This window comes from Gambusia affinis, linkage group LG03 (assembly GCF_019740435.1).
Source record: "Gambusia affinis linkage group LG03, SWU_Gaff_1.0, whole genome shotgun sequence".
Classification (NCBI taxonomy): domain Eukaryota; kingdom Metazoa; phylum Chordata; class Actinopteri; order Cyprinodontiformes; family Poeciliidae; genus Gambusia; species Gambusia affinis.
Genome location: NC_057870.1, coordinates 4692353 through 4720328, shown reverse-complemented (window position 1 = coordinate 4720328; position 27976 = coordinate 4692353). Strand labels below are relative to the sequence as shown.

The window sequence follows — 27976 nt, the reverse complement described above, 5'->3', positions numbered from 1 at the left end:
CTGTCGACTTTGCAATGATGTATGCATAATGTTGGCGCCATAGTGTTGAAGAGGGTCCATCTGTAAACCATTTGTTAGGTTGTTGTTGCTTTAACAACATTTATTTATTTATTTATTTATTTATTTATTTATTTATTTATTTATTTTTTTATTTTTTTATTTATTTATTTATTTATTTATTTCACCTGTTGACCTTAAAAACATAAAAATCAGTGGTTGGAAAAGATGACTACTGTGAAGGTGATAATACTTCTCTCGTGTTATTTAGAGGTTATATAAAAATGACTTTAGATTCTGGATGTGGTTAATCCAGAAAAAAATGCTTCTACATTATTCTGGATTAACCACAGGTTAAGAGGTTTTTGGACATGTAAAAAAGAAAATTATGAACTACTAACAACAATTTGAAAACAAATCTTATTTTCGGCCTCCCCTTATGAGTTGGGGTTTTGAACACTCGGCAACCCGTCTCAGTCATAAGACTGCAGTATTAATTAACATGGTAACACTGAACATGGTAACTTTATTCATCTTTGTTTCTTTGTTTCTTTGGTTCTTTTTTGTATATCCATTAATGTTGATGTAGATTAATGGTATTTAGTGAAATTACTGAGACCACTGTTATTTTCGCCTCACTTCTGATTTTCGGCACAAAAAGACTCAAAATCACGGAACGAACACATTTCTCTGTCCAATCAGGAGGAATTAAGAGTTCTTGCGTCACTGTGACGTTTGTAGCTAACGAGCAACTGTAGCGCTTGGTAGCAACTTGAGAGGAACCCCTGTATGATTTGGCTGCTGAATTGTACTCAGAAAATACTTTTATGAGTGTTTTTATAGGTCTCCAGACGGTAGCCGCTGCTGAAGCGGAGCCTTGGACTGCAAAGCTGGGGTAACTATTGAAAGGCTTTTCGTTGCTTTTTCGGTTTGGGAGTGTGATGTTTTGAAGCTGCGGGTGATGTTGCTCCGTTAGCCAGCGGGAGCCTCAACTCTGTTTGGAAGAGTTCGTCCAAGATGCTAACACACCTAGATGCGGATTTTTCAGGAAAAAGATGGGTAGCTGCGTTGAAATGAAGAAACGTTGCATGTACATCCCCAAACAGTTTATTAAAACATATTAATCATAAAACACTCGGCCTGAATCAGATGGGTTTCGTGTAAAACTCGCTAGGTTCCGATGTAGCCCCACTTGACTGTTGCGCACAAGAGGGTTTTCCTCGAATCACAACAAAAGGATTTTTGATAACAAGCTGACTGCTAGCTCCGCGAAGCTAACGTCAGCTCCTTTAGCTCGCGTTTGCATTAGTAATTAATCGAACTTGCATCTCTAACATGTACCTGCTTGTCTTTACCGCCTGTTATTTTAACAAATGTTCTTTGGAAATGTGGGAAGCTAACGCTAGTGATTGTGGTGTTGTGGTTTGAGCCCCTTAGGCCCCCCTCCAGGCAGCTAACAGTTGGCCCTCTCAGGGCAACCAGGTTCTTATAGCTTGGCTGGCCTTGTCGCAAAATACACTACCCGATTTGGGTCATTTAGCAGCATTCTTTCAGTTGCTTATCGGGCTCGTAAATTTGTTTTGTTTGGAAACGGAAGTCCTGCAATTATGTTAGCTTATGAGCCAGTTAGCTCGGACGCCTGTGACGGGCTAATATTAGATGGACAGTTCTGGTCACTAAATCTCTTGTTTAGCATCAGATTGTAGTGATGTTTGAGTTTTTGGCAGTTTTTGTTACTCTTGGGAAAGTTTAGAGACCACAGTGGACATCAGTATGGAGCACTCCGTTTTGTATGATAGGTTTAATTTAGAGCTTCCCAGCGAAATTAGCCAGTTGTGTCATAGGTTATCATTTGAGATGAGCCTCTAATTTCTTTTGATCGTTGAGATCTGACTTAATGACTTTATTTTTATTTAATATGGCTCTGCTGCAGTTTATCGTTAAAACTGTATAATTATTTCCAGACTAACATATCTAAATATAGTGATACTCCGATTTCCATCCAAATCCCCCGATTTTACTTGGATCGGAGCTGACTCGGGTCAGCTGCTGAAAAGATTTGAGTTGGATTTTCTGTTTGTGAAGTACATCAGTGCACCTCGACAAGCGGCATCCTGTTTAAACAGTATGTTTTGGGTTTGTTAAAGGTGAGATGAAGGCTGTGAACATATGCTTTGTAGCTATAAACCCCCCCATTTTACTGCCTTAAAGAAACATGCAGGACACATCTATTGCATTTCTATCATTTTAAAGTTTGGTTTTGACACAGCTCAGTATAAGGGCAGGAACTAACGATTACTTTAGTAATCCTTTGTGCAGCACAATGAATAATCAACTTAATCAATTATTCATCAAAATAATTGAGATATATATATATATATATATATATATATATATATATATATATATATATATATATATATATACACTGTTTGGCTTAATTACTGCTGGGAATAAGTTGGGGTTTTCTGAGTATACTCTAGTTAGCAATTAATTGATTACTAAATTAGTTGGCAATTGTTTCAGTAATTAATTAATCACAATTAATTGATTCAACCTCACTCAGTACTGTTGCATTTCCCCTTAAACTTTTGTCTGATCATATTCACAGGTTTGAAAACAATGTGTTTCTTTCTGATTTTGGGACTTATAATACTTTTTATTTTTTCCCCTGCAAGGTGTCCAAATCTTTTGAGTGACTCCTAGTGTTGGCTTCCACCCTGCGACTCACTCATTACCAGAGGGGCCCCTCAGAGCAAGGGCCCGAAGCTGTAGCTCCAAGTTTGTCCCCCCCTCCTCTGTGTGCCTCCGCCTCGTCGGTAAGAGAGAGCTCACACCAAAACCTCCTCGAGGCTCTCGGCGGGTCGAGATGTCGTCCATCTTGCCGTTCACCCCTCCCGTGGTGAAGAGGCTCCTGACGCTGAAGAAGACGTCGACCGGGCCGGGTCTAGCGGGAGGCGGCGAGCAGAACGGGCAAGAGGAGAAGTGGTGCGAGAAAGCTGTGAAAAGCCTGGTGAAGAAGCTGAAGAAGACGGGTCAGCTGGACGAGCTGGAGAAGGCCATCACCTCCCAGAACTGCAACACAAAATGTGTCACCATCCCGAGGTGAGCTTCCTCCTCGTGTTAATGGTTGGGAACCGTTTTTCCCGTTTCTCTCCCTAACTTGACTTCGTTTCCAAAGACGCGTTTGAGCGTCGGGTTCAGCTGAATGTTACGGTTTGCCTCCCGCTGTGCCAACAGCGTCTGCGGGGTTTGTTAAAGGTCAGGAGAAGACGTTCCCCCTTTATCGGCCGGCTTTGATGACCCAGACCAAAGCTCAGCGGGAACTTTTTTTTGGGAAAGATTTGTTTCCAGGAATTCCCTGGTGTTTGTGTGTCTGATGAAGCAACGGCACATTTGTCAACTTTCCCTTTTGGACACTTTGTAAATGTTTGGAGAATTTCTGAATCTAGTTTTTTAAAATTATTATTAAAATTATGATTTTGACAAACTTTCCTCCTCCTCTCATTTCCTGTTTTGTGCCATTGCGTGTGCTTCTTGTTGGGGTGGGCACTTATCGTATCGTTTCTCATGTATCGGGATAAATTTGTCAGCATGATAAGAGTTTTGGTTTATCGTTGTCACAATAAATTCCAATTGATCATGTTTATAACGCCTCCAAAACTGTCCACATTGATGGGATTGGTACTTCTACTATTTTCTCCAGAAACATAAATAAATACCAATAAAGGTCAAGTCTGCACGCTTGCAGTTAACAACAGTCACCTCACTGTTGCCAACTTAGCAACTTTCTCGCTACATTTACCAACATTTCAGACAGAAAAAATTGCTATGGGTCAAATCGGCAGGTCAGGATTTTAAAGATCGGTAATCTGCGATTGGCCAGAAAACTGCGTTTGGTGCACCCCCAGTTCTTATTATCGCTTTTGTTATCATCACAAGTGATAAAACTTATCACCCCCCACAGCTGAGTAACTCCATATTTTGTTTGATTGTCTCCACATAAGTTGTGAGATATTTATCTGTAGAAAAGCTATTTTTAATGTTCAATACAAAGCCAGAACACGGAGAACAGCTTTTTAACGTCACTGTCTTATTTTTCCTTAAGTCCTTCAAAAAGGTTTCTTTTGCTTGAAGTTAATTTCCACAGCTGAAACTGGTGGCTTTATTTTGCCACAGAACTCCAATAAGAGGTGCTTTCCACATACAACACTGAAAAACTACTAATGTTTCTGCTTTTTTTCTGGTTGTGTTTCTTCTCCATGCGCAGCAATTGCTCCGAAATATGGGGACTGAGTACACCAAATACGATAGAACAGTGGGACACGTCAGGCCTGTACAGCTACCCCGACCAAACCAGGTGAATATCCTCAGCTCGCGTTTTGGTGTTTCACGCCGTTTTGAGATTAGACGTCAAAAACATCCTTGCTGCTGTTCGCCGTCCAATCAGATCCCTAGACGGCCGCCAGCAGGTCTCGCACAGGAAGGGCCTTCCTCACGTCATCTACTGCCGCCTGTGGCGGTGGCCGGACCTTCACAGCCACCACCAGCTGCGCGCCATCGAGGCCTGCGAGTACGCCTTCCACCTCAAGAAGGACGAGGTGTGCATCAACCCCTACCACTACCAGAGGGTGGAGACCCCAGGTGAGAGCAACGCTCGTCGGCCAAATCGCACACGTCTGGTAGAGAACAGCCGGAGAGACAGTCGGCAAACTTTTTAAGACGTTCAACGCAGAGTAAAGCGTTGCGTTTTGACGCAGGAAGGAATTTGTTTCTGGAGCTTTTTGTCTGATACCGGAACCATGCGCCACTTAAATGTGTTGGGAAGCGAATTATTAAACAAGTCACCAGAAGAGAAAGTAAACTTTCTGACAAACCCTGTTTGGAACGTTCTTGGTTGAGCACCAGGTCACTTTTAATTGAACTATTTAGAGCAGGGCTGTTAATCTTCAGTCGTCAAGGGCCACTGTTGCCATGCAGCTTTTAGATGAGCCTCTGCTGCACCACACCTGAACAGAATAATAGGGTAATTAGTAAGGCTGATCTACACAAGCAGGAGGTAATTAAGCCATTTCATTCCAGTGTTTTATACCTGTGGCACATCTAGAAACTGCAGGACAGAGTCCCTTGAGGACTGGAGTTTGACAGCTGCGATTTAGAGAATCAATCACATGTTGGCCTGATGGGCAGTGTGGAGAGACAGGAGCTTCAAAAATGATCATGGAGATGCTGGCCTTTGATTTTGACCTTTTAGCAAGTAAAGCAAAGAAAAATAGCAACACAGCGAGCTCACGTCTTCCTGTGTTTCATCCCGTAGTGCTGCCTCCCGTTCTTGTGCCAAGACACTCAGAAATCCTGTCCGAGCTGCCACCTCTGGACGACTACACTCATTCCATACCCGAAAACACAAACTTCCCCGCAGGAATCGAACCTCCAAACAACTATATACCAGGTAGAACCGTCTGGATTTGACTGCTGCCGTCGTTTGATAAAGAGTTTTTGTCTTGAGCTCCGATTCAGCATCGTCTGGTTTTCTTTCGTTTTTCTCAACAGAGACGCCTCCACCCGGTTACATCAGTGAGGATGGAGAGGCCAGCGACCAGCAGATGAATCAAAGTATGGACACAGGTACCCTAGATTAGGACGTCCTTCTCCCTTGGTGCTGATTAGATGGACGGTATTGTTTTGAAATGAAGGCATGGTATTATCAGGACCGCCTGTGTAGAGCTGCACAATCTGAGGAAAAGATGGGAATATTGGTGGGAACTGCAAGAAGGACATGACTCACTGTAAACAAACACTGACAATGTGACTCTGATTGGAGTTTAAAGTTAACATGGGTTACATTCACACAGCTGACAAATGAAACACAAATCCGACTCCCCAACCAAATGTAACTGAAATCTTTTTTTTTTTTTTCCCCAAAATTATGACCCAAACTCAACTTTTATATCTTCTTCTCCCCATCATTTCTCCCAAATGCAACCATATCCAATTTTCTTAATTTTTTTTTAATCCAAATTCAACTCAATCCCAATTTTCCCTCCGTTTTTCCACCAAACGCAACACAAATCCAACCCTTTCACTGCATAACGTCCCAATCCCACCACTCTAAGCTCTGACTTGGAGCTAAGAGTTCTTAGTCAGAGAAAGGAGACTCCTCTATAGACGATACAATCAAAGCTCCATAAAACCCCGTTGTTTACAGTTGTGCTTTCTTTCTGTTGGCGTCCTTCATCTTGTGATGATGCCGTCAGCTCCGATTGCTGCATAACTGTAAAATTGATCCAAACACGGCGGCATGCATTACTGCTTCCCTGACTGAATGTGACTCAAACTGAGTCACATTGCAGAGTGGTGGCTGTTCTTCTTCTGTGCACGTTTCTGAGTCACACAGACTGTAGTCGAGTTTAATTAGTGGCATGAACAACCACACACACACACACACAAAACTAACTTCTGCAAAAAAATTAAATAAAAATTGGAACTTGAGCATCAAGGCCTGCTGTGTGAATGTTGCCGTAGACACCAGATGATGAAGTCCATCTTCTGGAGTAAATGAAATGATTTTACTGAGAAACTTGTTTCTGACTGCCGTCTGCTGTTTTGACACTGAATCCACTTGGATTTTTTTGAATGACTCTTTTACCTCCTAAAGCCTTTTTATGTTGCTTTGAACTACAAGTTTCACCATACTTATTACAGATGCAAGACACGTAAACAGCGAGCGGTTCTTTGGGACGTGTTTACTGCAGAGTGTATAGATATCAATTTTGACACTGCGACGATGATAAATGAGTAAGGCTGTCACAATGCGACGATCTGCTGCAAAACTCTGCTGGTTCTGTTTCTGCTTCAGGTTCTCCACAAGAACTCTCTCCCAGCACTCTGTCTCCGGTCAACCACAGCATGGGTACGATGTGAACCGCCTGCTTTATCGCTCTTCAATGTTACATCGATGCATTTGGCGATATCCTGAAGTGCGCCACAATACGATTTCAATTCAGTTTGAGTCACAAATGTGCGATAAATATGACGCGATGTCATCCACCCATCTAACGCAATTATTTACATCTGTCTGTGTTGATGCACAAAAAGAACAACTGAAATTTGACTTGGCTATTTTCTTTCCAAGCTCTTACAGGCACTGAAATAAAGAGTTGAAATTCTCAAATTGAAGATATTTTAAACTTGATGATATACTGTAGGTCAATGTTTACATTTTGCATCCATGTCATTAGGTTGTTAATCAAATGATTAAATGATCTTATTGATCATTTATATGATCATTTAATATAGAACCTTTGTTATTGAGGGGAATAAATGGCAATTTACAAATATATGGCACTGGGGAGGATATGATTAATTGTGATGAATCAGTTTTTGAAATAATTGTGAACTCATTTAGTAATTGGTTGCTAGGAGAATATGGACTCAACAAAAGGTCATTTGCTAAAAGAGCAGCGCACTCAGAGCAGCAATAAAGCCAAAGCTGTACAAAAGTGTCAACATTTTGCATTTAAGATTTAATAAAACGGCTTTGTCTGTAAATATGTTCCAGCTAGAAGTCGGATGGTTATAATAGTTTTAACTTCATCTGGTTCAAATTCAATAACGATGATTAAAAATCTTGTTAAGCACCTTTGGTGCTTTACTAATAATTTGACAATTTCATTTTTAGCTGCAGATGCATCCTTTGCTACAAATAATCATGTATTCACTAAACAAATGCCATGTTGCATTTTAGGCTATTAACTGTTTTTATTTAACACAAAAAAGAATCTTTTGTTTATTTACATTATTTAATTAAGTTTAATATTCTTAAAATAAAAAAAAATCTGCAGAATGCACCAATTTTTTTTGCATGTTTGGGGGATGGCGTTTGTTACCATGACGACTGTAGCTGACTCCCACTGTTGTGCCTCCCGTCCCGCAGACCTGCAGCCGGTGACGTACTCGGAGCCGGCCTTCTGGTGCTCCATAGCGTACTACGAGCTCAACCAGCGCGTGGGCGAGACGTTCCACGCTTCCCAGCCTTCGCTGACGGTGGACGGATTCACGGACCCGTCCAACTCCGAGCGCTTCTGCCTCGGCCTGCTGTCTAACGTCAACAGGAACGCCACTGTGGAGATGACTCGGCGGCACATAGGTACGCCGCGGCTGAGCGGGTTGGTTTTAGTCAGCGGAAAATTTGTTTAATTTCTTCGCTTCATAATTATTCTGTAAGTTTTTCTCAATGATGTCTAAGTAAGATAGAAGTTTGAAAATTAGTTCTGGGTTTTTGGGGCGCATATTCACAAGTTTTCCTATTTGTAAGGCATGATGAATTTGATATGTGTATATATATATATATATATTTTAATTTTTTTTTTAACAGGAAGAGGAGTTAGACTTTACTACATTGGAGGGGAGGTGTTTGCAGAGTGCTTGAGTGATAGCGCTATCTTTGTCCAGAGTCCAAACTGCAACCAGCGGTACGGCTGGCATCCGGCGACAGTGTGTAAAATTCCTCCAGGTAAGAGGCTGAAAATGGCAGCATGTAGGAGCCTGACAGACTGTTTAGTCAGATTACACTAAACAGTTATGATAATGAACCTCCTTTTAGTATTTATTTTTAATGTAAATAAGTTCAAAACTCCCTTATTCTTTTATATCCACAAACTGTCACAAAAGCCTCAAAAAGCTCAACAGTAGTTGTCATGTTATTCTAAAACACACGCTCTCCGGTTCACGTCTTTCTTCCACCAGGTTGTAATCTAAAAATCTTCAACAACCAGGAGTTTGCAGCCCTGCTGGCTCAGTCGGTCAACCAGGGCTTTGAGGCCGTCTACCAACTCACCAGGATGTGCACCATCAGGATGAGCTTCGTCAAAGGCTGGGGAGCCGAGTACAGGTGAGCACTAGCGTTCACTACTGCTGTGTGCGCTAAAGTTTTCAGTTAATTAGCAAGAGAACATCAGCGTGTCCACACATCATTAGAAAGTCTTCTATTCATGTATCTTAAATTAAGGCCTTAACATGGCTTAAATTCATTTTTAAGAAAGCATGGTGGCCTTAAATACGCTAATCACAGGTCTTAAAATTTTGTTATGGCAGGACTATTTAATCTTGTGTGTAGTTCTTTTTTTTTCTTCTTCTTCTCTTGCTGGAGTTTTCTGTCATGCACACACATATTTATTTTGTTCGGTAACTAGCTAATGCTAATTATTCGCAAGCTAGCTAGCTAGCAGGGCTAATACTCGACCAGAGTAAGTGCAAATGTATGCCCGGTTGGCTGGGCGATGTTTGCATTTGCCACTGGCTCACTGCTTTTGTCCAGTAGTAGCTCACAATCACCTCATATATTTATAGTTCTTTGGTCTTATATTTTAAAAAATCTGGCATTAAAATGGGCTTTTCAAAGTCTTAAATTTGACTTGCTGAAACCTGCAGAAACACTGGCCATGATTTAAATATGTGGCACAAAATGGTTTATTTAAGTCTACAAGTTCTATGTAAATTTAACCTGGGATGCTAGCTCGAGACTTGGACTGTAAATAATCATTACAAAATGCCAAAGAAAATACATGTTGTGATTGCTTTGGGAGAATCTTGGAGCTGCTTTAGCAAACGGTATTCGGCTGCAGGCCCCACCACTCCCAGTACCTTTTCCATTCCATAAATTATTTACTTCTGTGCCCAGAACCTTAAATATTCCTCCATTCATAACACGTGGACCTCTTTTCAGAAATGTTTAAATGATGTGTTATTTATTGTCTTTCGCACAGTTGCTAACTGAAATCCTTTCCAGTTTATGCAAGGTGATGTTTAGTTTATGCTAGCTGACAAACTAAGAGTTTTTTAAAAGTCTGCCTAATGTGCTTAAAATGCTGTTACGCACATGTGGGTTTGGAAAAGTGATTAGTACCCGAAATGTCTAAAGCGTTAGCAGATGGAATGTTGGGAAAACTCGGGACCAAAACTGCTTTTTAAAAAAAATTTATTTATTTATTTCCCAGGCGACAAACCGTCACAAGCACTCCATGCTGGATCGAGCTGCACCTGAACGGCCCGCTGCAGTGGCTGGACAAAGTTCTCACCCAGATGGGGACCCCGTCTGCACGCTGCTCTAGTATGTCCTAAACCGCAAAGGAAACGCCCGAAATAACCCTGATACAAAGATGGCTACACTCCAAACTGGGGGGGAGGAAAAAAAAGAAAAGAAATCATAACAGAATTTGTTTTTGTAACATTCTCCGTTGTATTTGTGGTTCGGTTCCACATCCCCGTTTTAACTTCACACACACACACACACACACAGAGACAGAAGGAGAACAACTACACATAGTTCAACTCGCATATACACACATGCAGACTTTTTTTTAATGAAAAACTTAAAAAATAAAAAAACAAAGAAAGAAAAGAGATTGGCACTTTGTTACCCATCTATGTCATGCACCTTGTTAAATTGCTTTGCCCCAAATCCTTAATATTAGATCTATTTGTGGTACAAATAAAATAAAAAAATGTATATTGGTTGTTGTCTGGGAAGTAGAGGAAATACCAAAAATATCTGTGAATAGGTTCTCAGTGTTGAAGATTGCTTGAATGCTGAAGTGATATATATATATATATCTATATATATATATATTTTGTTGTTGTTCCATCCCACCACATCCATTGTTCTGAACCTAAGTTTACTTTTCTCTGGGAGACTTCTCTGTCGGTTTATTGAAGAAACGATGGCCTTGGTGGCTGTTTTTCTCCTGAAGGAAATACCACAATGTGTTTATGAAATTTGATTCAATTGCCTCTGCCACAATGGCGCCCAATTCATCTCCTTTTCTTTTAACACAGTGTGTCGTACTGAGACATACCTACAAGATAGACATATAGGAATGTTCGTAAAATAAATACTTCCATAGATCAAAAGAAACTGCACTATCAGACTGGCTGTAGTTTTATTGTAGTTGGTATTGTGTTTTTTTTTGTCTACATTTGGCACTCTTCGTTCTTTTTAGCTGATTTGCATCCGATCCAATTCGCCTGGTTTTCTAGCTTCCAGCCAGGTTTTTGCAGGGACCAGAAAATATATCAGAAGTTATCAAAAACAACATTTCTTTTTGGACATTTTTGTCTTTTTTTTTTTTTTTTTTTTTTGTTCTTTCTTTTTTTTTCTATTCAATACCTGGACTGCTTGAGCTCTGGAAGGCGAAACGGTTAAACGCCTCATCAGGAGAACTTTGAAGGCATCAGTAAATTCATTCTGTCCAAAGCCAATATCCCTGTTCTTTTGCAATTTTTTCTTTCTTTTTTGTAGAAAAAAGAAAAACACACACAAAAATAAAAATGATTTTTTTTTTCCTGTCATTCGTATTTTCAACACCCGAGTAATTTCTAAAACAAGAGAGAGTGTAGATCATTCCTACATTTTACCCCAAAATTCTAAGCGGCATATCTTTCGTCTCAGGGGGGGGAGAGGAAGTAATCACTGCCCTTACATCATATGTAGCTTATATCTAGCTTTTTGTTTTGTTTTGTTTTCCAAAGAAATCTTTAAAGCTAAAAAACGCCAGATTTGACTGAAAGTTTGAATCCAGTTCCTTGTAGTTATAGTTTTTTTTTTAGTTGTTTAAAAAATTGTTTTTTTTGTTTTTTTTTGTTTTTTCGTGTGTGTAATTATTGTCCAAGCACCTTTGACCTCTAGCTTTTTAAAATTTTTTAAATTTTTTTGGTGCTTTGTCGAGCAAGTTAACGACACTCAATTGGCTTTTAAAATGTTACAGCTGAACTGGATGGGAGTGACTGTGCCTGCACACTGGGACATTATGTGTTGATGTGCGTATTGTGTTCATTCAGTCTTTAAAGGACATCTTGTACAACGAGACTTACTACCTTAAACTTATTACTTGGTTGTTGCAAGTTTAAATATGTCCCCAGTCCGACCCGCTGATGTACATGTGTTTACCATATGACACTAGAGATTGTACTTGAAGTGCAACTAGTGAAATATGATCTTTTTTTCTTCTTTTTTTTTTTTTTTCGGGGTCGGGGAGGAACTGAACCATGTGTTGGGTCCAGTGTTACATTGTTCTTATCTTTGGCCTACAACATTTGAATGTGAAAAAAAGAGAAAAAAAAAACCCAAACAAACAAGAAAAATACAATACAAAAACTGACGTGGACCAGATGTGCATAAGCATAAAAGTAGTACATTATGTGTGTATTTAACAGTAATCTTTTTTTTTTTTTTTTTTTTTTTTTGCAAACCAGTCAGTACTGTAGACGTCGCAGTTGTTTTACCAAAAGCGGGCGGTATCGATAGAGCAATTTTTTATTTTTCCCTTTTTTTGTTTTTTCTTTTTGTTTCTTGACCATGAGCTTCTCAGGCGTGTGGCATATTATGCAGACTTCATAAAACACTAATAAAGATTTTTATTCTCATGAACCTGTCTGTTTTTGTTAAAAAAATAATAAAAAAGTTTTAATATGCAAAGGGGCAGTTTTGTGTATATTCTAGGTCACATAATCCCATTTTATAGCACAATTGAGAATCTTACCTTCAGTTGTTTATAAAGATGCAATTCATGTCAAATGTTACTTCAAAGAAATTTGACATTGTAATTTAGCTCTTTGAAATTGGGCCTCTGTCTCTTTAAGAAACTCCTGCTCCTTCTGAAACTCTGCTTGGTGTCTAATTGTTGCTGGCTAATCTGAACTCAGTTGGGGAGTGGCAGGGGAAGAGCTGCTATGTGAGGCTGAAGCTCGGAAATAGCACCGTAGAGGAGGAGCTGTGTCTTAAAGGCGGAGCTTTGTCCAACCAGGTGTTTTTCCACAGCTGAATGGTTGCCATGGAGATTAAAGGATTTCTCAAAAAACACTTCAGGTTTGTTTTTAATGAGGGAAAAACATAACATGTAAAGTTATTTTTTTTTAAAGTTGATTTTACATTCTACTGCCCCTTTAATGATGCTCTACATTACACAAAATAAAATGAGTATTTCTGCAAAGTATTGTAATTAAAAGGAGCCTTTATTTTGACAGAATATGAACGAAGCTTGATTCTATGTATTATAACAATAAAAGGAGTGCGGACTTCGACCAATCGGACACATTTTCCCATCCTCGGCCACCGTACTCCGCGTCATAGGTAAATAGCTTCAGCTAGCCTGCAGTTAGCTGCTGTAGTCTTATCATGGCATTTACGCTGTACTCTCTCATTCAAGCAGCTATCCTGTGTATAAACGCTGTCGCTGTGTTACACGAAGAAAGGTTCCTCAGTAAAAGTAAGCTAGGTTGTAAATTCCTCGAGTCATTCAGAACTACTGAACTAATAGCCGATTTGTTAGCTTATGCTAACTTCCCAAATCACAGGCTAATGAGTATATCAGAATGTAACTGAATTATATATTTGTGTTTGTTTGTTTTCGCTCTCGGTTAGTCGGCTGGGGAGTGGACCAAAGCGTCGGAGGGTTTGGTGATGAACCAGGCATCAAAGTACAGCTGATGAACCTCATCCGCTCTGTGAGGACAGTGATGAGAGGTGCTTGTCACTTTTTACACTGCATATTCTCACACTTCAGACAGAAGATAGCTTTAAAAAAATATTACATAACTTTTTAACAATTTTTCTATGTTTTTAACTTGGATCATTGTCATATATCAAAAAGTATTCATTAGAAAATATGAAATTGTCAGCCACATTAAATCTAACCACAAACCTAGAAGAATGTATGCGACGGAGTATTAGGCTCAGTGTAGATAGAATAGGAGTACATTTCCGCAAACAATCTTACTTTTTTTTTTTTTTGAGTGATTGATCTGAGAAAATTTCTAGGAAAAGAACATGTAACCTGAAGGTGCAAAGTGGAAAATCTGATAGAAAAAAACTCAGAAATGTCAAAAATTCTCCACTTTTTCTGAGTAGCATCAGAAATCAGTAAATATGTATTTTTAACGTAGAAATGTAGGCTTGCTGAAAAGTGTGTTTAATACTCGCATTAACTTATTTTTATCAGACAACCAAGAATGAATATTCTAATTTATTGAATATGACTTTACATGAAAAAATACTTCTTTTGTTAATTTAAAAATGGTTGGATTGGATATTTTTGAATCCCTCATATATATATATATATATATATATATATATATATATATATATATATATATGTGAAAGATTGAGTAACATGTTGACTTTCATGGATTTTAAGGTTTTGTGTAGCATCTAATGTAAAATACTAAACAGATAAGTTCCATTAAAAGCACAATTTATGGCCTCATAGCTACAAAATGTGGGCATGCATTATGAGACGTATGCATTTCTTTTCATTTTTGCTAAAAAAAATAAAATGGTAACATTTTTACTGCTAAACACTGAATTCAGGAAATTAATCCTCTTTTAACTTATAGAGCTTCGTAAGCTATACTGTCAAACGAAGCAATAGGGAATTGAAAAAAAAAATCTATTCAAATTGCCATGGTGATGTCATCAATAATCCCAGTCGAATGGGCAAAAATGACTCTAAAAATGCTATTGGGACACAATTTGCACCGTCTCCTTTATAAGGCAAATTAGAGTTGAACAGAAAAATATGAAGTTAATTTAAAATATTACGCCATTTACATCAACGGAGCCAAAGTTGTGCAAAAAGTGAGTGAAGATAATGTCAATGTGTTAAATGTTTCTTTAAATAACCTGATCTTGATGTGTGTCGTCCTGCAGTGCCGCTAATAGGCGTGAATTCAGTCTGCATTGTGCTGCTGCTTCTGTTCGGATGAAGAACAGTTAACCCAGCCTGGACGAATCAGCCGACTGCCACAGGTCCCCATCTGCTCAGGAACCACTCAGAAGAACCGGCTTCATAACATCCCCATGGCGACGGCCTGAATGTGAATGTTTCTTTCAACTACAGATAAAGTCGTAACTCTGATGACCTTTCCCACCCAAAGAGATGATCAGCTAAATACAAGTTTTACTCTTAAAAGTGCTCGCAAGAAATTGGAATCAGTTGTTGAAAATGTTGTTTTTGTCCGAATGCTCAAGAATAAAGAGCTTTTCAGATCACTCTGTGTTGCAAAGTGTCACTGGAAAAATCCCTGGAGGAATTTGTTATATACTATAAAAGTTAAAGGATTCTTCTGGTTTTATTTAGTCATTTTTAAAGAATGCTAACTCATGTAGTGCTGTGGAACTTCCTTTTGCTTTAATAACGTAACCCATAAAATCCTTAAGATTTTAAATATTTTCGTGCCTGTTTGATTTCCAATTTATTCCCTTGCTGAAGTTTTGAAGTTGTTAATGAGCTTTGTTGGGGGCTTTTGTTTCAACATATAGGACTAAGTTAAGTTTCTTATTTTGAAGGGTATCTGTGAGTTTTAATCTGAAAGGCCAACAGAATCACGTCTTCCATGTGTCGTTTTGAGCGTTCATTTATATGCCATATTTTAAAAGGCCAACATTGCCCAGCAATAATATGGAACCTACTCTTATTTTGAAGACCATCTGCAAACTTTAATTTTGAATGATGAAAGTGACTAACCCTATGGGTCCCTGGAGTAGGCCCATTGGGAATTCGTGACCTATTCTACTCATAAAGACTGAGTTTATTATTTTGAGAAGTATGTTTGTCCTACTGTGAAAATTAAAATTAACCCTTTAATGGTTGCAGTCCTGACCAATATAGGATCAAACTTGCTCTTTCAATAATAGGTTTTAACAATTTAAAACCTTCTCTTGAAATTATCCCACATATAGCGGAATACGTCTCGTATTTTGAAGAATATCTTTTTGTTTAGAATAAAGGAGTGCTTTAATTTATGTTTGTCTCTTGACGCTTGCCGTAGAACTCAATAGTTCTACGCCGTCTGACCTCCGTGTTGACGACACAAAGTCTGAGCAGCATGGGAAATGCTCGAAGCTGTGTTGTTGCCTCGCTCTCTGTATGTTCCGTGTGTTTAGGCTACATGTACATTTATCGCTCTCATAAGTTGCTGCGTCAAAATGCGCTGAATAGCGACACACTTCCGAGTTTTGTGTATCTTTACGTCAAATATCTGGGCAGAGCTGTGACGCGGAGAGCAGGTCACCTGTACGCAGCGCGCGCCATAGGAGCGCGTGCTGTTGTTTACACGGTGCTCAACTGCAGGTGAGTAAGTAGTGTGATGAAACACTTTATACATAAGCCGGACCGCTGGACGTTCTCGTGTTGAGTTAGTATATCCGTGCTGCTCTTTGAGGCTGGACAAAACTTTGCTGAGGAGATTCTGCGGAGCAGCAGGGTATGGATGGGATTATCCGGACACTGAATTCAGAGACCTCCCGCTGTGCTTCCCGGAGGTTCTGTGCTCCAGACTAATGCTCATGCTGTTAACAGACCACGACTTTAGACTCAGCCCAGCAGGTACCACAACAAAAACACCGTGAACAAATGCAGTTCGTTACTAAACTATTGATAACTTTCGGCGTGGTTTGACTTTTCAAGTGAAGCCACATTACAATTAAACATCTGGTTTCTGTTGAGATTTTACACGAGGAATAAATTCAAATAGAGAATGATACCTGGTTTTCTAATATTTGCTCTATGTAATATTTACAAAGAGTAAATATACTTTATGTAAATATTTACTCTACTTCCATAGAGTAAATATTTCAATCTTTCTTGTAAGTTTGATGACTTATAATGTTAACCAAAAATTGAGTGTCTCCGAAAACTTGATTGTGAAAAAATTAAATATTGGAAACTCATAGATTTATACCCTCATTTACGACGATGCATTGAAAATAGGAGGAGTACATTTCCCCCAAAAAACCCATTTTCTAGAAAACACAAAGGGCATTTCTGAGCTCCTAAAGCGGGAAATTTACTAGAAATAAACTCAGACATTTTGAGATTAATCTCAGGAATCTTGTAGAAGAAAAACATGGACATTTCTGACTTTGAAAAGTAAAAAGATTGCTAGAAAAAAAATTTAGCTTAGTCTCAGGAATGTTCTAGAAAAATATGGACATTTATGCGTTTCAAAGTTGAAAACGTTCGACTTTTGAAAGTTGGAAATGTACTCTCTCTTTTTTCTTTTCTATCTACAATGGCCCTAATATTCCTTTGTACTAATAAGCTCATTGACTCTAAACATCTATAAAGATTTTCGTCTAAACAGTTGTCTAAGCAATGGCTATTACTAAAGCTCATACTACCACTTTATTATTTCAGATATTTAAATAATAAAAAAAACTAATCAATAATCATTGATATCAAGTGATATGAAACCCTTCCATATTATGATACATTTTCAGCCTTACTGGTCAGTCCTTTTTTTAATTAAAATTATATCTTTAGCTTACAATTTAATTAAAATTCTCCATTACTTTGTGTTGGATAATTATGTTAAAATCCAACTAAATCAATTGAATTGTGTGGTTGTATCATAATAAAGGGGGGGGTGAATACTTCTGTACGGTGCTGTAAATGCTGAGGTTTTCATCAGACCCACATCAGCAGTAAAAAAAAAGGAAGCAGTACTGATACTATCTGACACTCCTGCAGAATATTGTTCACCTCCCTGCTGCCGGCATTTCACCGAAACTGACTTTTTGTTGTCAGGTCTGGTCCGTGTGCGACAGAGCCTGAAAACCCTTCAGCCAATCGATGAGCTGAAGAAAGGTCCGTTCACGCTGCAGGTCGCGGTGGAGGGATACCAGCAGACGGACTCAGGGGTGGAGGTGGACGTCTGTTTGTCCGCTGCGTCTCGTTCCGGATCTCCAGTGTGGGAGAGCGTCCTAACGCTGCTGTCACAGAACCGGCGCCACAAGCCCGGCAGAGACCTGCTGAGGAACGAAGGCTAGTGTGAAAACAGATGTGGTGATTTCTGCTGAGAAATGTTCATACCTTACATTTAGAGGCAAACAAACAACGCTTAGCCTGGTGGGAAGCACTGTTATCCCACCAGGCTAACATCGCCACCACAGCCTGGTGGCCCTCCAGGCTTATAGTACACTGGTACATTTACTTGAGTAACTCATTGGAAAAAATGTACTTCAGGAGTACCGGTATTTTTTCTGTGCTGTACTTTTTGCTCCGTGAGGCAGAAGCTTGTAAACTGCAGCTCTGAGTACGAGCTAGGTCCACCCAGGCGTTCTGCACAGCTGAGTGGTTGCCTTGGAGATTAAAGTATTTCTCAAACATACAGGAAAGAATCGAGGCAACAAGTATTTTTTAGATGAGCGAATAACATTATAACATGGCATAAAGCTCAAACAAGTCGATTTTACATAATGATACCTGTTTAAAATACCAACATTTTCACATCACATGGTCACATGGTCCTTCTGATATAATTTTTAAATGTTATGTTTTGATCAATTGCTCAGCACTCGAGTAACCGTTTTTACTCTTACTTAATTTCTTCAATGGTTACTTTTTACTTTTACTTGAGTAAACATATGTTGAAGTGCTGCTACTGTTGCTTGCATACCAGTTTTGTGTACTCTTCCTTTCATACATGTGAATTTTACTGTTTTAGAGGAGGAGCCAGATAATAAGGACAACATGAAGCAGGTGGAGGTCAGAGTTCCCATGACTACCGGCCCTCAGTGTGTTTGGCCCTTCACTGACTACTCCCCCCATCGCCTCCTCTCTCTGCCGGCTGTGTTCTGCGGCCTGAAGTCTCGAACAGCGCCGGGTTTCTGGATGCTGACCGTCTGTTTGGCCGAAATAGAAAAGCGCAAAGGTAGGAAGGCGGCCGATTGGCGACCGCAGATTTTTGTGCAGCCAAGTCGAATGATGCGTCACGTCTCTGTTGTGCCTCCAGGTGTTGAAGTCATCACGGCTCCCGTCAGCGTCACGGCCCAGTTTAAGGAGACTCAGCCAGCGGCAGGAACCGTAACTATCAGGTTCTGGGACACGAGCAAAAATGCGGGTCTGTCTGCTGATGAAGACCTGAGTTTCCAGGTGCAGCTGCAGGGACAAAGCTCCTCCCACATGGTGGGACTGATTTCTAGAACCTAATTAACATAGATGAGTGACGGTTCCGCTCGGACACTGTGAAGCGCTTACGTTTTGATTCATTAGGTTTGCTCAGTTTCAGTGTGAACAACACTTTTGAAGCACAACCGTGTTTTTTGGAAGTCCACATCTCTTTTGACCCACCTTCATTTGCAAAGTTGCTGCTGGTTTTTCTCCTAAATCCTTTGGAGCCAGCAAAGTTGGACAAACTTTTTTTTCCATGAGAGGGTTTACAAAGTGAAAATGATATGAATAAGTACACATTGGAAACAGCAGGTTGTGGTTTTCTAGACCAGCTGCTGCTGTTGTCTGAGCCCAAATACGACATCAGTGCTACCTTTAAATTCCTGGAAGTCTAATGTCAAATTAGACTCCAAAAATATTTTACATTATACTTTTTCATCAAACTTAACTAATAAAATGAGTAGAGGAGAGGTGCTCAAAGTCAGGCTTATGTACTCAAACATTATTATCATTCAGTGCTTTAAAGACTATTTGCACTATTTGTTTCTTTTTGTTATTATAATAAACTTGAGTGCACTTTACCGGGATTTTAAAGTGCCCTCACTTTAAAATCCATATTTGTATTTTTCCCAGAGTCAATATTTTCCAGTATCATATTTCACTTTAATTACAGATGTGAATCTTTAGGGGTTTGTCTCTAGCAGCTTTGTAGATCCAGACTGATATTTTTTTTGTTTTGTTTTCATTAAAAAATTACTAATTCATCCTCTTAATATTATAAATTTATTCTGGTAATATTATGTCTTTATTCTTGTGTCATTACGTCTTTTTTACGGTATTATTCCGACTTTATTGCTGTAATATTCTGAACTTATTCTCATATTATTTCGACTTCATTGTCGTAATTTTTTGTCTTAGCCTGGCCCTGATACTCCGTTTGTAGGATGGAGAGCATCTGTCAACAAAAATGTTCACGTACCGATTTTCTGATCTTTGACTAGGTCATAAACTGGATCTAATTTAAACTATTGGTTCTATGGTTCAGGCTATTATCAATCGCCGGAATGTTTTTTGCTTGTTTTAAAATATCTGTTGGGAAAAATCTGTGTTCATTTCTTTTGGCTCTTAGCTTACAGGATGATTCATCACCAGAAGAATCTCCACTTTGTTTCAATGATAATAAATGTTTGATCTAGTTTCCCTTCAGCAGGTTCCAGTCAGATTGAAGTCACGGTTTACGCCGGACGTTTTGTGGACCTACTGGACACTTTGTCGGTGCTGTGTCTACCCGCTGACCGCATTGGGTCAAAGCAAACATCACTCCTGCTGTGACTGAACGTTTTTCAATATTTCATCACTCCTGTATTTCTCTCTTCTTGGATTATTTATATGCCGCCCTCCAGTGTGCGGCACAGAGAGGAGTGGCTCTTCATGCATCGCTGCACAGCTGAAAGGTCTTAGTTTAAAAAATTTGGTTGTTTTGAAAAGTCTTAGGCTTTTTGGGGTCAAACAAAATGGACTAGGAGGGTTTGATTACAGCTGAAATCCAATTTACTATGGGTTTGCTAATATTATACACATTTCTGTTGGGTTTTTTAAGGATTTGGATGAATGGATTATGAAATAATTATGACCTCCTCTGTCTTCTGGTTGAAAATGACTTCCAATGCGTCTGTCAGGATAGCTTTACAAAGAGTGGGAGTCTTTGTTAGAACGTAGTTTAATGTTTAAATTGGCCCTAAATTGTGTTAAAATTGCTCTATATAGATTCACCCTAATAAAAGCTCCATTAGTTATGTTGTGCATGTCACTGCGTTCACATTTTATTTCATGTAAAAGGAGCCCCAACCAAGTGTTGACTGCATAAACATGGAGACACTTTTTAGTAGCCTCTCATTTTTGTGTGGAAAAATGTTTTTTTGTTTTGTTTTCATCTCTATAAAATATTCACATTTTTCAAGAAATTGAGTTTTACACCAATTCACTGTTTATTTTACCAAAATAAACAGTGAATTGGTGTAAAACTGAATGAATTACTGAAATGCATTTACATTTCAATGATATCTGAATTTATTGAGAGGACCTCTGTGTAAAAGCTAGTTCCGGGTTGTTTTTATTATAGCTGCTGTATGTAACTTTTGCTTTTTTTAAATATGTTTTGACCGTGTAGGCTGGCCCGAATGTTCAGTTTAGTTAGTGTGACCACCGAGGACGGCAGATAAACAGTTTCTCTGGATCGGTAAGTTGTTTCTCCACCATTAGCACATTGTTAAATACACGAACATGATTGACGGCGCTAAGACCCTCCTCTTGCCTCTGATTGGTTGTTTCTGACCGGGAGCTGTGTATTTCTTCAGACAGCAATAGCATCACGAGGAGATGGAGGAGATGGATGAGATGGATTTTTTTTTTTTCTTTTTTCATAGATTATCTGTCTGATAGCATCCTGTAACAATATGGTGACACGTTCAACAAAAATGGAAAAGACATATATTTGTAAATGTTATGTATACTGCAGCTTTATGCAACTGTTAGAATTGTATACACTTGACTAAACAAACTCGTATTTAGTCAGTTAAAAATGACACATATCTGTAACCAACCGTGTTGGTGATTTTGGTTTAAGGCGTGGTTTGTTCTCAGTGCCTCCCTGCACACAGAGCAGTTGTAGTTTCTAAGCAGAGGCTGGGAGTGTCTTTGTTTCCAGTTTCTGCTCAGATGAGAAGACGTTTCCTCCGGCTGTACGGAGGATCAGAGGGAGGCAAACGGCTCAGATAACGGCTTCAGGTAAAAACACAATGTCATTATTACCTCCCTGTATCTTCTGCTCTGTTCCGTTCTGTGCTTGGTGGCTTAGTGTGGAAAAACGGTTCCCTTCTGTTTGAAAATCGGCAGCAAAACTATGCAGCCATTTAAAACCCTATGTGTCTTTCATCTGCTCAGTAGCCATTCTAACTTCAAGTGGCTCGTGCTCTCATGCGTTTTGTTATCATTCATTTACAGAGTCCCCATTCTGTCACGCATGTGGATCAGTCGACAGTAACATGTTCATCTTGTCAAGCTCAACGTGAGCTGCATTAAACTTATAAAACCAGAAACTGGAAACGTCCTTTATCAGGAAGTCGTTCAGTTTTGTGTTTATTTACCAGTCCAGCCAATACTGCAGCCATGTTTCAGGAGGTATTTGCAGGTGCAGATATAAATATTGGGGGTGGGGTGGAGTACAGGTGCACCATAAGATGATGGATAATAGCCGCTTTTCTTTTTACAAAGATGATTACTATTGTAATATAAACAGCAGCAATAGCAAATAAATAAATGAAATGTGTATTTAACTTGCCACCGCAAGTTAGCAGTATTTTTTTATTTTATTTTTTTTATTTCCAAAGCTTAGTTTTTAGGTATTTGCTGCAAAGAGTGGTATCCTGGAGTCACAATATCACCATAGCAACCAAACACTATGCACAGTGATTATGCCTTTTGTGTCCTACCAACACAAACGCAAACATGAGGAGTTTGCTTAAATCTATAGTCTCTTTTACTTCAACTTCATACTTTGGCTTGATGATGGATGATTAAGGGTTAAAAAAAAGTTCTGTGATGCTTTGGGTTAATAAATTCTGTCAAAGACTTTATTAACTTTGTCAGAGTTTTAACTTATGGGAAAATGAAAGTAGGTCATCGACTGGATCTAAAACGTGGGACCATCAACACATTAGTGGTTCATCAGAGACTAGTCAACTAAACCAGACTTCTTCCGTTGTCGTCTCAGTATCCAGATGTGAATTCTGCACAGATTCTTCTCAATAAGGAATGCTTTATATGTGTCAATGTTACTGGCAAACCCATATCCACAGTGACTTTTTCTGAAGATGGGAATGAAAGAGTGAGAGCGAAACGATCACTTTCCGCCTTTTGTTTGAGCGCATTAGAGCAATTCGTCTGTGTCTGTCTTCAAAGAGCTAATCCTGATGGAACGCAGGTTATTTTCTGCTTCGTTCATGATGCAGGCTTCATTTCTTGATCCAGAGTCCTATCCCAAATGACAGCTTGTTCTCTCTCTCTCTCTCTCTCTGGTTTGTAAAACAACTCCCCGCTGCTTACAATTATCTACTCCAGTTACTGTGGAAGTGGAAAAGAGCAGAAACGTGCACAGAATAATTTGAATAAAATATGGCAAAGACGTAATTTGTAGATGCTAGATTGTCGGCAGTGCTGTTTCACTAGTGTGAACAGCAGCTGTGGTCGTAATAACCAGTAGTTCTTGGTAAATAATGGAAATAAAGTGAAGTAAAGACCCCTCCACCACCATGCTTCAGACTTTTAGACTGATCCTGTCTGGTGTTTCTATCCTAAAAGAAAAACCACAGACCACAACCTTTTGTGATGGCAGTAGCACAGAGAATAATTGTTCTTTGTCTCACACCAACATGCTCACTTTGTCAAAGCAAAACCAAATTAAATCATCTTCAAACAGTTTTCATCCAGCTTTCAGAACAGGTCAGCTGGTTTTAAGGCAACAGATCAGCTATTTTTCAGCCTCTGTCATGTTTTCTTCTTATATTTCACCCACTGCTTTAACTCTGACTTCCGCTTCAAATGCTATTTTTTTTCTAATTATTGTGCTTCTTCAAATCACCCACTGGCTATATATTTTTGGGATTTTTTTGAAGTTCCTCGCCATTTTTTATATTTCAAATAAAAATGACTTCTTACAAAAATTCTACCCTGATTTCTTTTGCTTCTTAACTTTATCTGGTGGCAGTTCTTTAAATGTTTCTGCCATTTACTTTACATTTTAATATCTTTTTTTTTTTTACTCTACAAAGTTCAATGCAAGGAGTCTGGTGCAAGTTTTACCATCATATTTTATTGTTTTTGTTTTAAGTGTTTGAAATATTCATCCTTTTTTACAATTTGTTTGAAACTGTTGGGATTTTTCAGTATATCTTCTATGAAGTTTTTTGTTTGTTTCTTTACCCGTCTGCCTATGTTTATATTTCTGCAACTGTAAACAAGAAGTTTTGAGGTTATTTCAGCTTGCTTGGCTGTTTTTAGCCATTTAAGCAGATCAGCCTAAAGCTTTGCTCATGTAAACTTTTGGCTAACTTATTACATTTTCACAAGTTTTTTGCAATTGACTTGAAATATTTCAACAATTTTTAGGCAAAAGATTCAGCTCTCATCGTTCTTTTTGCGATCAGAGAAGTATTTTTGAATTTAATAGTTCCCCAGATGATGATTATAAATGTATTATTTAATTTTTTTTTTAGCTGTTAATGCCAGTATTGTAGTACTCGAGATAATTTTTTTGATGGTCTCGAGACCATTTTTTTTTTGATGGTCTCGGGCGCTGTGGAATCGGAATTTTATTTCAAGACCGCAACTGTGGAAATATCACTAAACTTACAGCATACTGTCCAACGCACCGATTAAAATCCAAGCAATAACGTGACTTACCAATTACTATTTCTGTTACTCCCCCGTCCCCACCTTTTACTCGCACGCAGCGCTCCGAGACATGCGTAGTGGTTTTCTTTGAGCGGCAGATGTCTGTCCAATTGTCAGTAATAGAATTGCGCTGCATAAATCATAAGAAATCCGATGGCGACAGCTATTTCAGCAGCGCTTCGCTTTCACAGACGGTTTGGACTACGTCTAACTTTCTCCGTCACTTAGAAAAAGTAAGCTCAAAGAAAGGTAAGCTCCGTTGACGTGATGTTAGCAAAGCTAGCTGTACAGAGACACATAAGCATTTGTGATGGAAATAAAAGTCACTCACTGCGCTGAATTATTGTGCGGAGGTGTTGAGTAACGTGTTGCATATATGGGACAACACTGTGTCCAAAAGTCTGTAATATAGTCATGAACGATCCGAGTTTTCTGAACTTCTCTTTACTAAGAAGATAGGGCTGGAGCCTCACCGAGAGCCGTTCTTTGTTTTTGTAATGATCTGCGTACACTGCAGTAGCTATCATTATTTTATTTAATTATATATATTAATATTTATTTAATTAGCAAATAAAGAAAACACAACTAATGTTGGATTTATATTTATAGAATTGTCTTTTTAGAAATGAAATGTCTGCTTTAAAATGAATAGTATTTGCTAACATAATTATTCTGAAGATTTGGTTATTTTGTCAAGTTTGTTTGTGTGTATGTATTTTGTTTGACCCTGTTTCTTGGTGGATTTGTTCATTGGAGCAGCCAGGGACTATAAAAGGCTGCATGTTGGCCACATTGCAGGGTGGTTGCTGCTGAGACCTTAGGCCATTGTGAGCAGGGTTGTCTGAGTGTTAACTGTTGATGAATAAACACCCAGTGGGTCTGCACCGTTTCTCTGCCTCAAGACTCCTACTTAATCCAGCCGCTAAGGCCCATTCTAACATTAACCAATTTTGATTATTTATTTATTTAACCCTCACCTTAGATTGATAACCTCTCCTAACTGCACTGGCTGCCATTCTATAAGAGCATGTTCCTCCTGTCTGAACGCCGCCAATAAAATGGCTAAAAAAATATTTAATGTATGAACTGATTTTCCATAATTTAGCTCATGTATATAATGTACAGTGTTTTTTGTCACCAACTGTGTGTGTAACATGTTTCTTGTGCTGAGGAGCGATCAGAAACGTCAGAGAACAGATTCGAGGTGAGGCAGGCAGTTCTCCTGCCTCATGGCAGGGGGCGCTCATGATCCCAGACATTGTGACTCCACAACTGCAGAGTAAGAGACAGCAACAGCGAGCTAGCCATGGAGCTAGCGATACAGTTAAGTCAATGCGGCGATATATTTATAGTTTTCTCCTCTTACCACAGCAATCGCTTATTAATAATCACAAAAGGCTTAAACATTAAGCCTAAAACCATACTAATGCAGCAGACTGAATGTTCAGCTTTTTGTGTGGGAAATAATTGAGTGTTTTTTTTTTTTTTGTTGTTTTTTTTTTGCGGCGTTGTTAGTTGCCATGGCAACGAGTATGCGCGTAGCTACGCTGATACAGAGAGCGAGAAAGAAGTGGCTTTGAATTGTACTTTAACATTTTCTCCCTTTGCTGTGGAGCACAGCACGAAATTAATAATATCTACAAGTTCAAGTTTGATTGAGTTAACGGAATTATTCTACGGCGGCAGCGCGGCTTTGCATGACATGTAGAATAGTCTTTTTGCCCTCCAGTGTTGTCCGCATGCGCGAAATTTTCTTATGTAAACAATAACATTCAGGGGGTCTATATTTGTAAATCTGATTATGGTTAAGTCAGTCCCTCACCAGCTATGAACCTCACCTCACGTCACTGCTCAATTGCTATGTTTTAGTGGTGCAGACAGTGGTGATTTCTAACATGAATGATCTGGGCAAATGCCCAGGGCGTTATATTTTTAGATAAGCTGAACAAAGAGTTTGTTCTGCTTTTAATATTGGTTAAATTTATTTCAGCTCTAAGTATTTAATATCTAGGTGTTTTTGTGGGAATGTGAATCTTTCAGATCAATTTGATTAGCAATTTTGATTATATTTCACATCACAGTCTTGGTCTTGTCTCGATCTCGGGTTAGGTGGTCTTGAGTACAACACTCATTAATACGTACAAGTTCCGTTGAAGGATGTTGAGGGGGAACTTTAGTTCCACTGATGTTTCTAATCCTGCTTATTTTCCAAATGAAGTCTTCATGTCATTCTTCATCTTTACATTCTCCACACTAAATGTAATTAAAATGCTGAAAGACTTCAGCATTTTAATTACACTCTAATTAAAATGCTGAAAGACTTCATGCAGGTTTTTTTTTCTGTTTTGCTTATTTGTCAGAATTATCAAAACATCCCAAAGCCTGTTTTTACAATTTGGATATCATTAAAAGTAATTAGTAGATTTAAACCTATGTACATTCTCACCTTTGAAGTGAATCTCCATCCTTGTATTTTGCATCAGGACCAATCTGTGAAGTAGTGAGGAGGAGGCAGCAGTGCCAGCACTTCCTTCTCTCCGCCACCAGGGAGCAGCAGTGCGGAGGTCTAGCATGACTGCCTCTGAGTGGCTTTTAAAATGCACTCCGGGAATGGCCACGTTATAGAAGTCAACGCTCACAAACGAAGAGACCAGGTCAGGAGCCGACATGATACAACACACAGGGTTCCGTCTGCTCCGGATCTCATTCCTAGAACCGAAAAGGAAGAAATGTTCTGCATGAGAGGCGAGATGTTCCACAGAAACTCTACACCGGTCTTGGATTCAAGCAGCCACATCTACTCGGGCCCTGACGACAACTCCACAGAGCCACACGAGTCGCTCACAGAGTCTTCCACCATCACCTTCGTAGAGGGCTACATTCTGGAGGAGTCGGTGGAGGACCACAGTCTGCAGGGAGCGGGGATGACGTACCTTAAGGAGTTTGTGTTGATAGACGACGACGAAGACGGGGACATGTCGCTGAGGGAGAAAACTGTGACGGACTTCTCCGTCAGGGACGGGAATGCCGCCGACCTGGTGTGCGGGAGGCTCCTGTCCACGTCCACTGGCTCGCTGTCCGAGTCCAAGGACGAGTCTTCGGTTCGTGGCCCCCCACCGCCTGAGGAGGCCAAGGCTGTACACAAAGACAGTCCCTGCTGCTCCTGCACCGTGCTATGACTGGCCAGGAGCTTCTGAAACCCAATGACAGCCTTGCAAAAGTATTCATACTTGTTAAACGTTCTGGGATTTTCTTACACTACAGCTAGGGATGCACAAATAAAGAGAACAACCACATGTTATCATTCTTTGTGGAGCCTTTACATGCATGAAAAACCTTAAGTTCCACTTCCATTTGTACTGGCTTCTTGCCTTTCAGGAGAAGTGTTTTGTGATATGAAGCACATTTGTACTTGCTGGTAAAACTGGCACAATAGGTTTACTTGAGCCACTTCTTAATATTGACTTCCAGAATTTTTTTCACGTACTTTTTCTTTAAAGAAAGATGTTTATTTTGATTTCTGTGCACAGAAGTGTAGCTTAGATGATCAGTCTTGAGGTAAACAAATACTTTTCTAATGT

At 39.3% G+C, this 27976-nt stretch overlaps 4 protein-coding genes across 6 annotated transcripts; all 4 read left to right on the top strand.

The window, feature by feature from the left end:
• The first annotated feature begins 683 nt into the window (after window positions 1–683).
• Window positions 684–12411, top strand: LOC122828856 (mothers against decapentaplegic homolog 2). Of its 2 annotated transcripts, none has more exons than XM_044112821.1 (11): window positions 684–892; window positions 2676–3102; window positions 4268–4357; window positions 4448–4641; window positions 5315–5449; window positions 5551–5613; window positions 6857–6910; window positions 7934–8146; window positions 8375–8512; window positions 8746–8890; window positions 9996–12411. In XM_044112821.1, the coding sequence occupies exons 2-11, from the start codon at window positions 2867–2869 to the stop codon at window positions 10117–10119; spliced, it is 1392 nt and encodes a 463-aa protein (XP_043968756.1). In that variant the 5' UTR covers window positions 684–892; window positions 2676–2866; the 3' UTR covers window positions 10120–12411. The 2 variants fall into 2 exon arrangements, with proteins under 2 accessions (XP_043968756.1, XP_043968755.1); XM_044112820.1 differs by having other exon boundaries at window positions 685–892; window positions 5551–5625.
• A 695-nt stretch (window positions 12412–13106) lies between these two features.
• Window positions 13107–15043, top strand: LOC122828857 (immediate early response 3-interacting protein 1-like). Its single transcript, XM_044112823.1, has 3 exons — window positions 13107–13262; window positions 13418–13519; window positions 14702–15043. The coding sequence occupies exons 1-3, from the start codon at window positions 13172–13174 to the stop codon at window positions 14755–14757; spliced, it is 249 nt and encodes an 82-aa protein (XP_043968758.1). The 5' UTR covers window positions 13107–13171; the 3' UTR covers window positions 14758–15043.
• A 767-nt stretch (window positions 15044–15810) lies between these two features.
• On the top strand, window positions 15811–19559 carry si:ch211-12e13.1. The gene is made up of 5 exons (XM_044111517.1): window positions 15811–16124; window positions 16216–16379; window positions 17580–17816; window positions 18499–18705; window positions 18787–19559. The coding sequence occupies exons 1-5, from the start codon at window positions 15880–15882 to the stop codon at window positions 18981–18983; spliced, it is 1050 nt and encodes a 349-aa protein (XP_043967452.1). The 5' UTR covers window positions 15811–15879; the 3' UTR covers window positions 18984–19559.
• Window positions 19560–20981: 1422 nt separating this feature from the next.
• Window positions 20982–27696, top strand: si:ch211-12e13.12 (paralemmin-2). 2 transcript variants are annotated; one of them, XM_044111519.1, is made up of 2 exons: window positions 20982–21731; window positions 26879–27696. In XM_044111519.1, exon 2 carries the CDS (start codon window positions 26993–26995, stop codon window positions 27572–27574), a length of 582 nt encoding a protein of 193 aa, XP_043967454.1. In that variant the 5' UTR covers window positions 20982–21731; window positions 26879–26992; the 3' UTR covers window positions 27575–27696. The 2 variants fall into 2 exon arrangements, with proteins under 2 accessions (XP_043967454.1, XP_043967453.1); XM_044111518.1 differs by lacking the exon at window positions 20982–21731 and adding an exon at window positions 25662–25718.
• The last annotated feature ends 280 nt before the right edge of the window (window positions 27697–27976 follow it).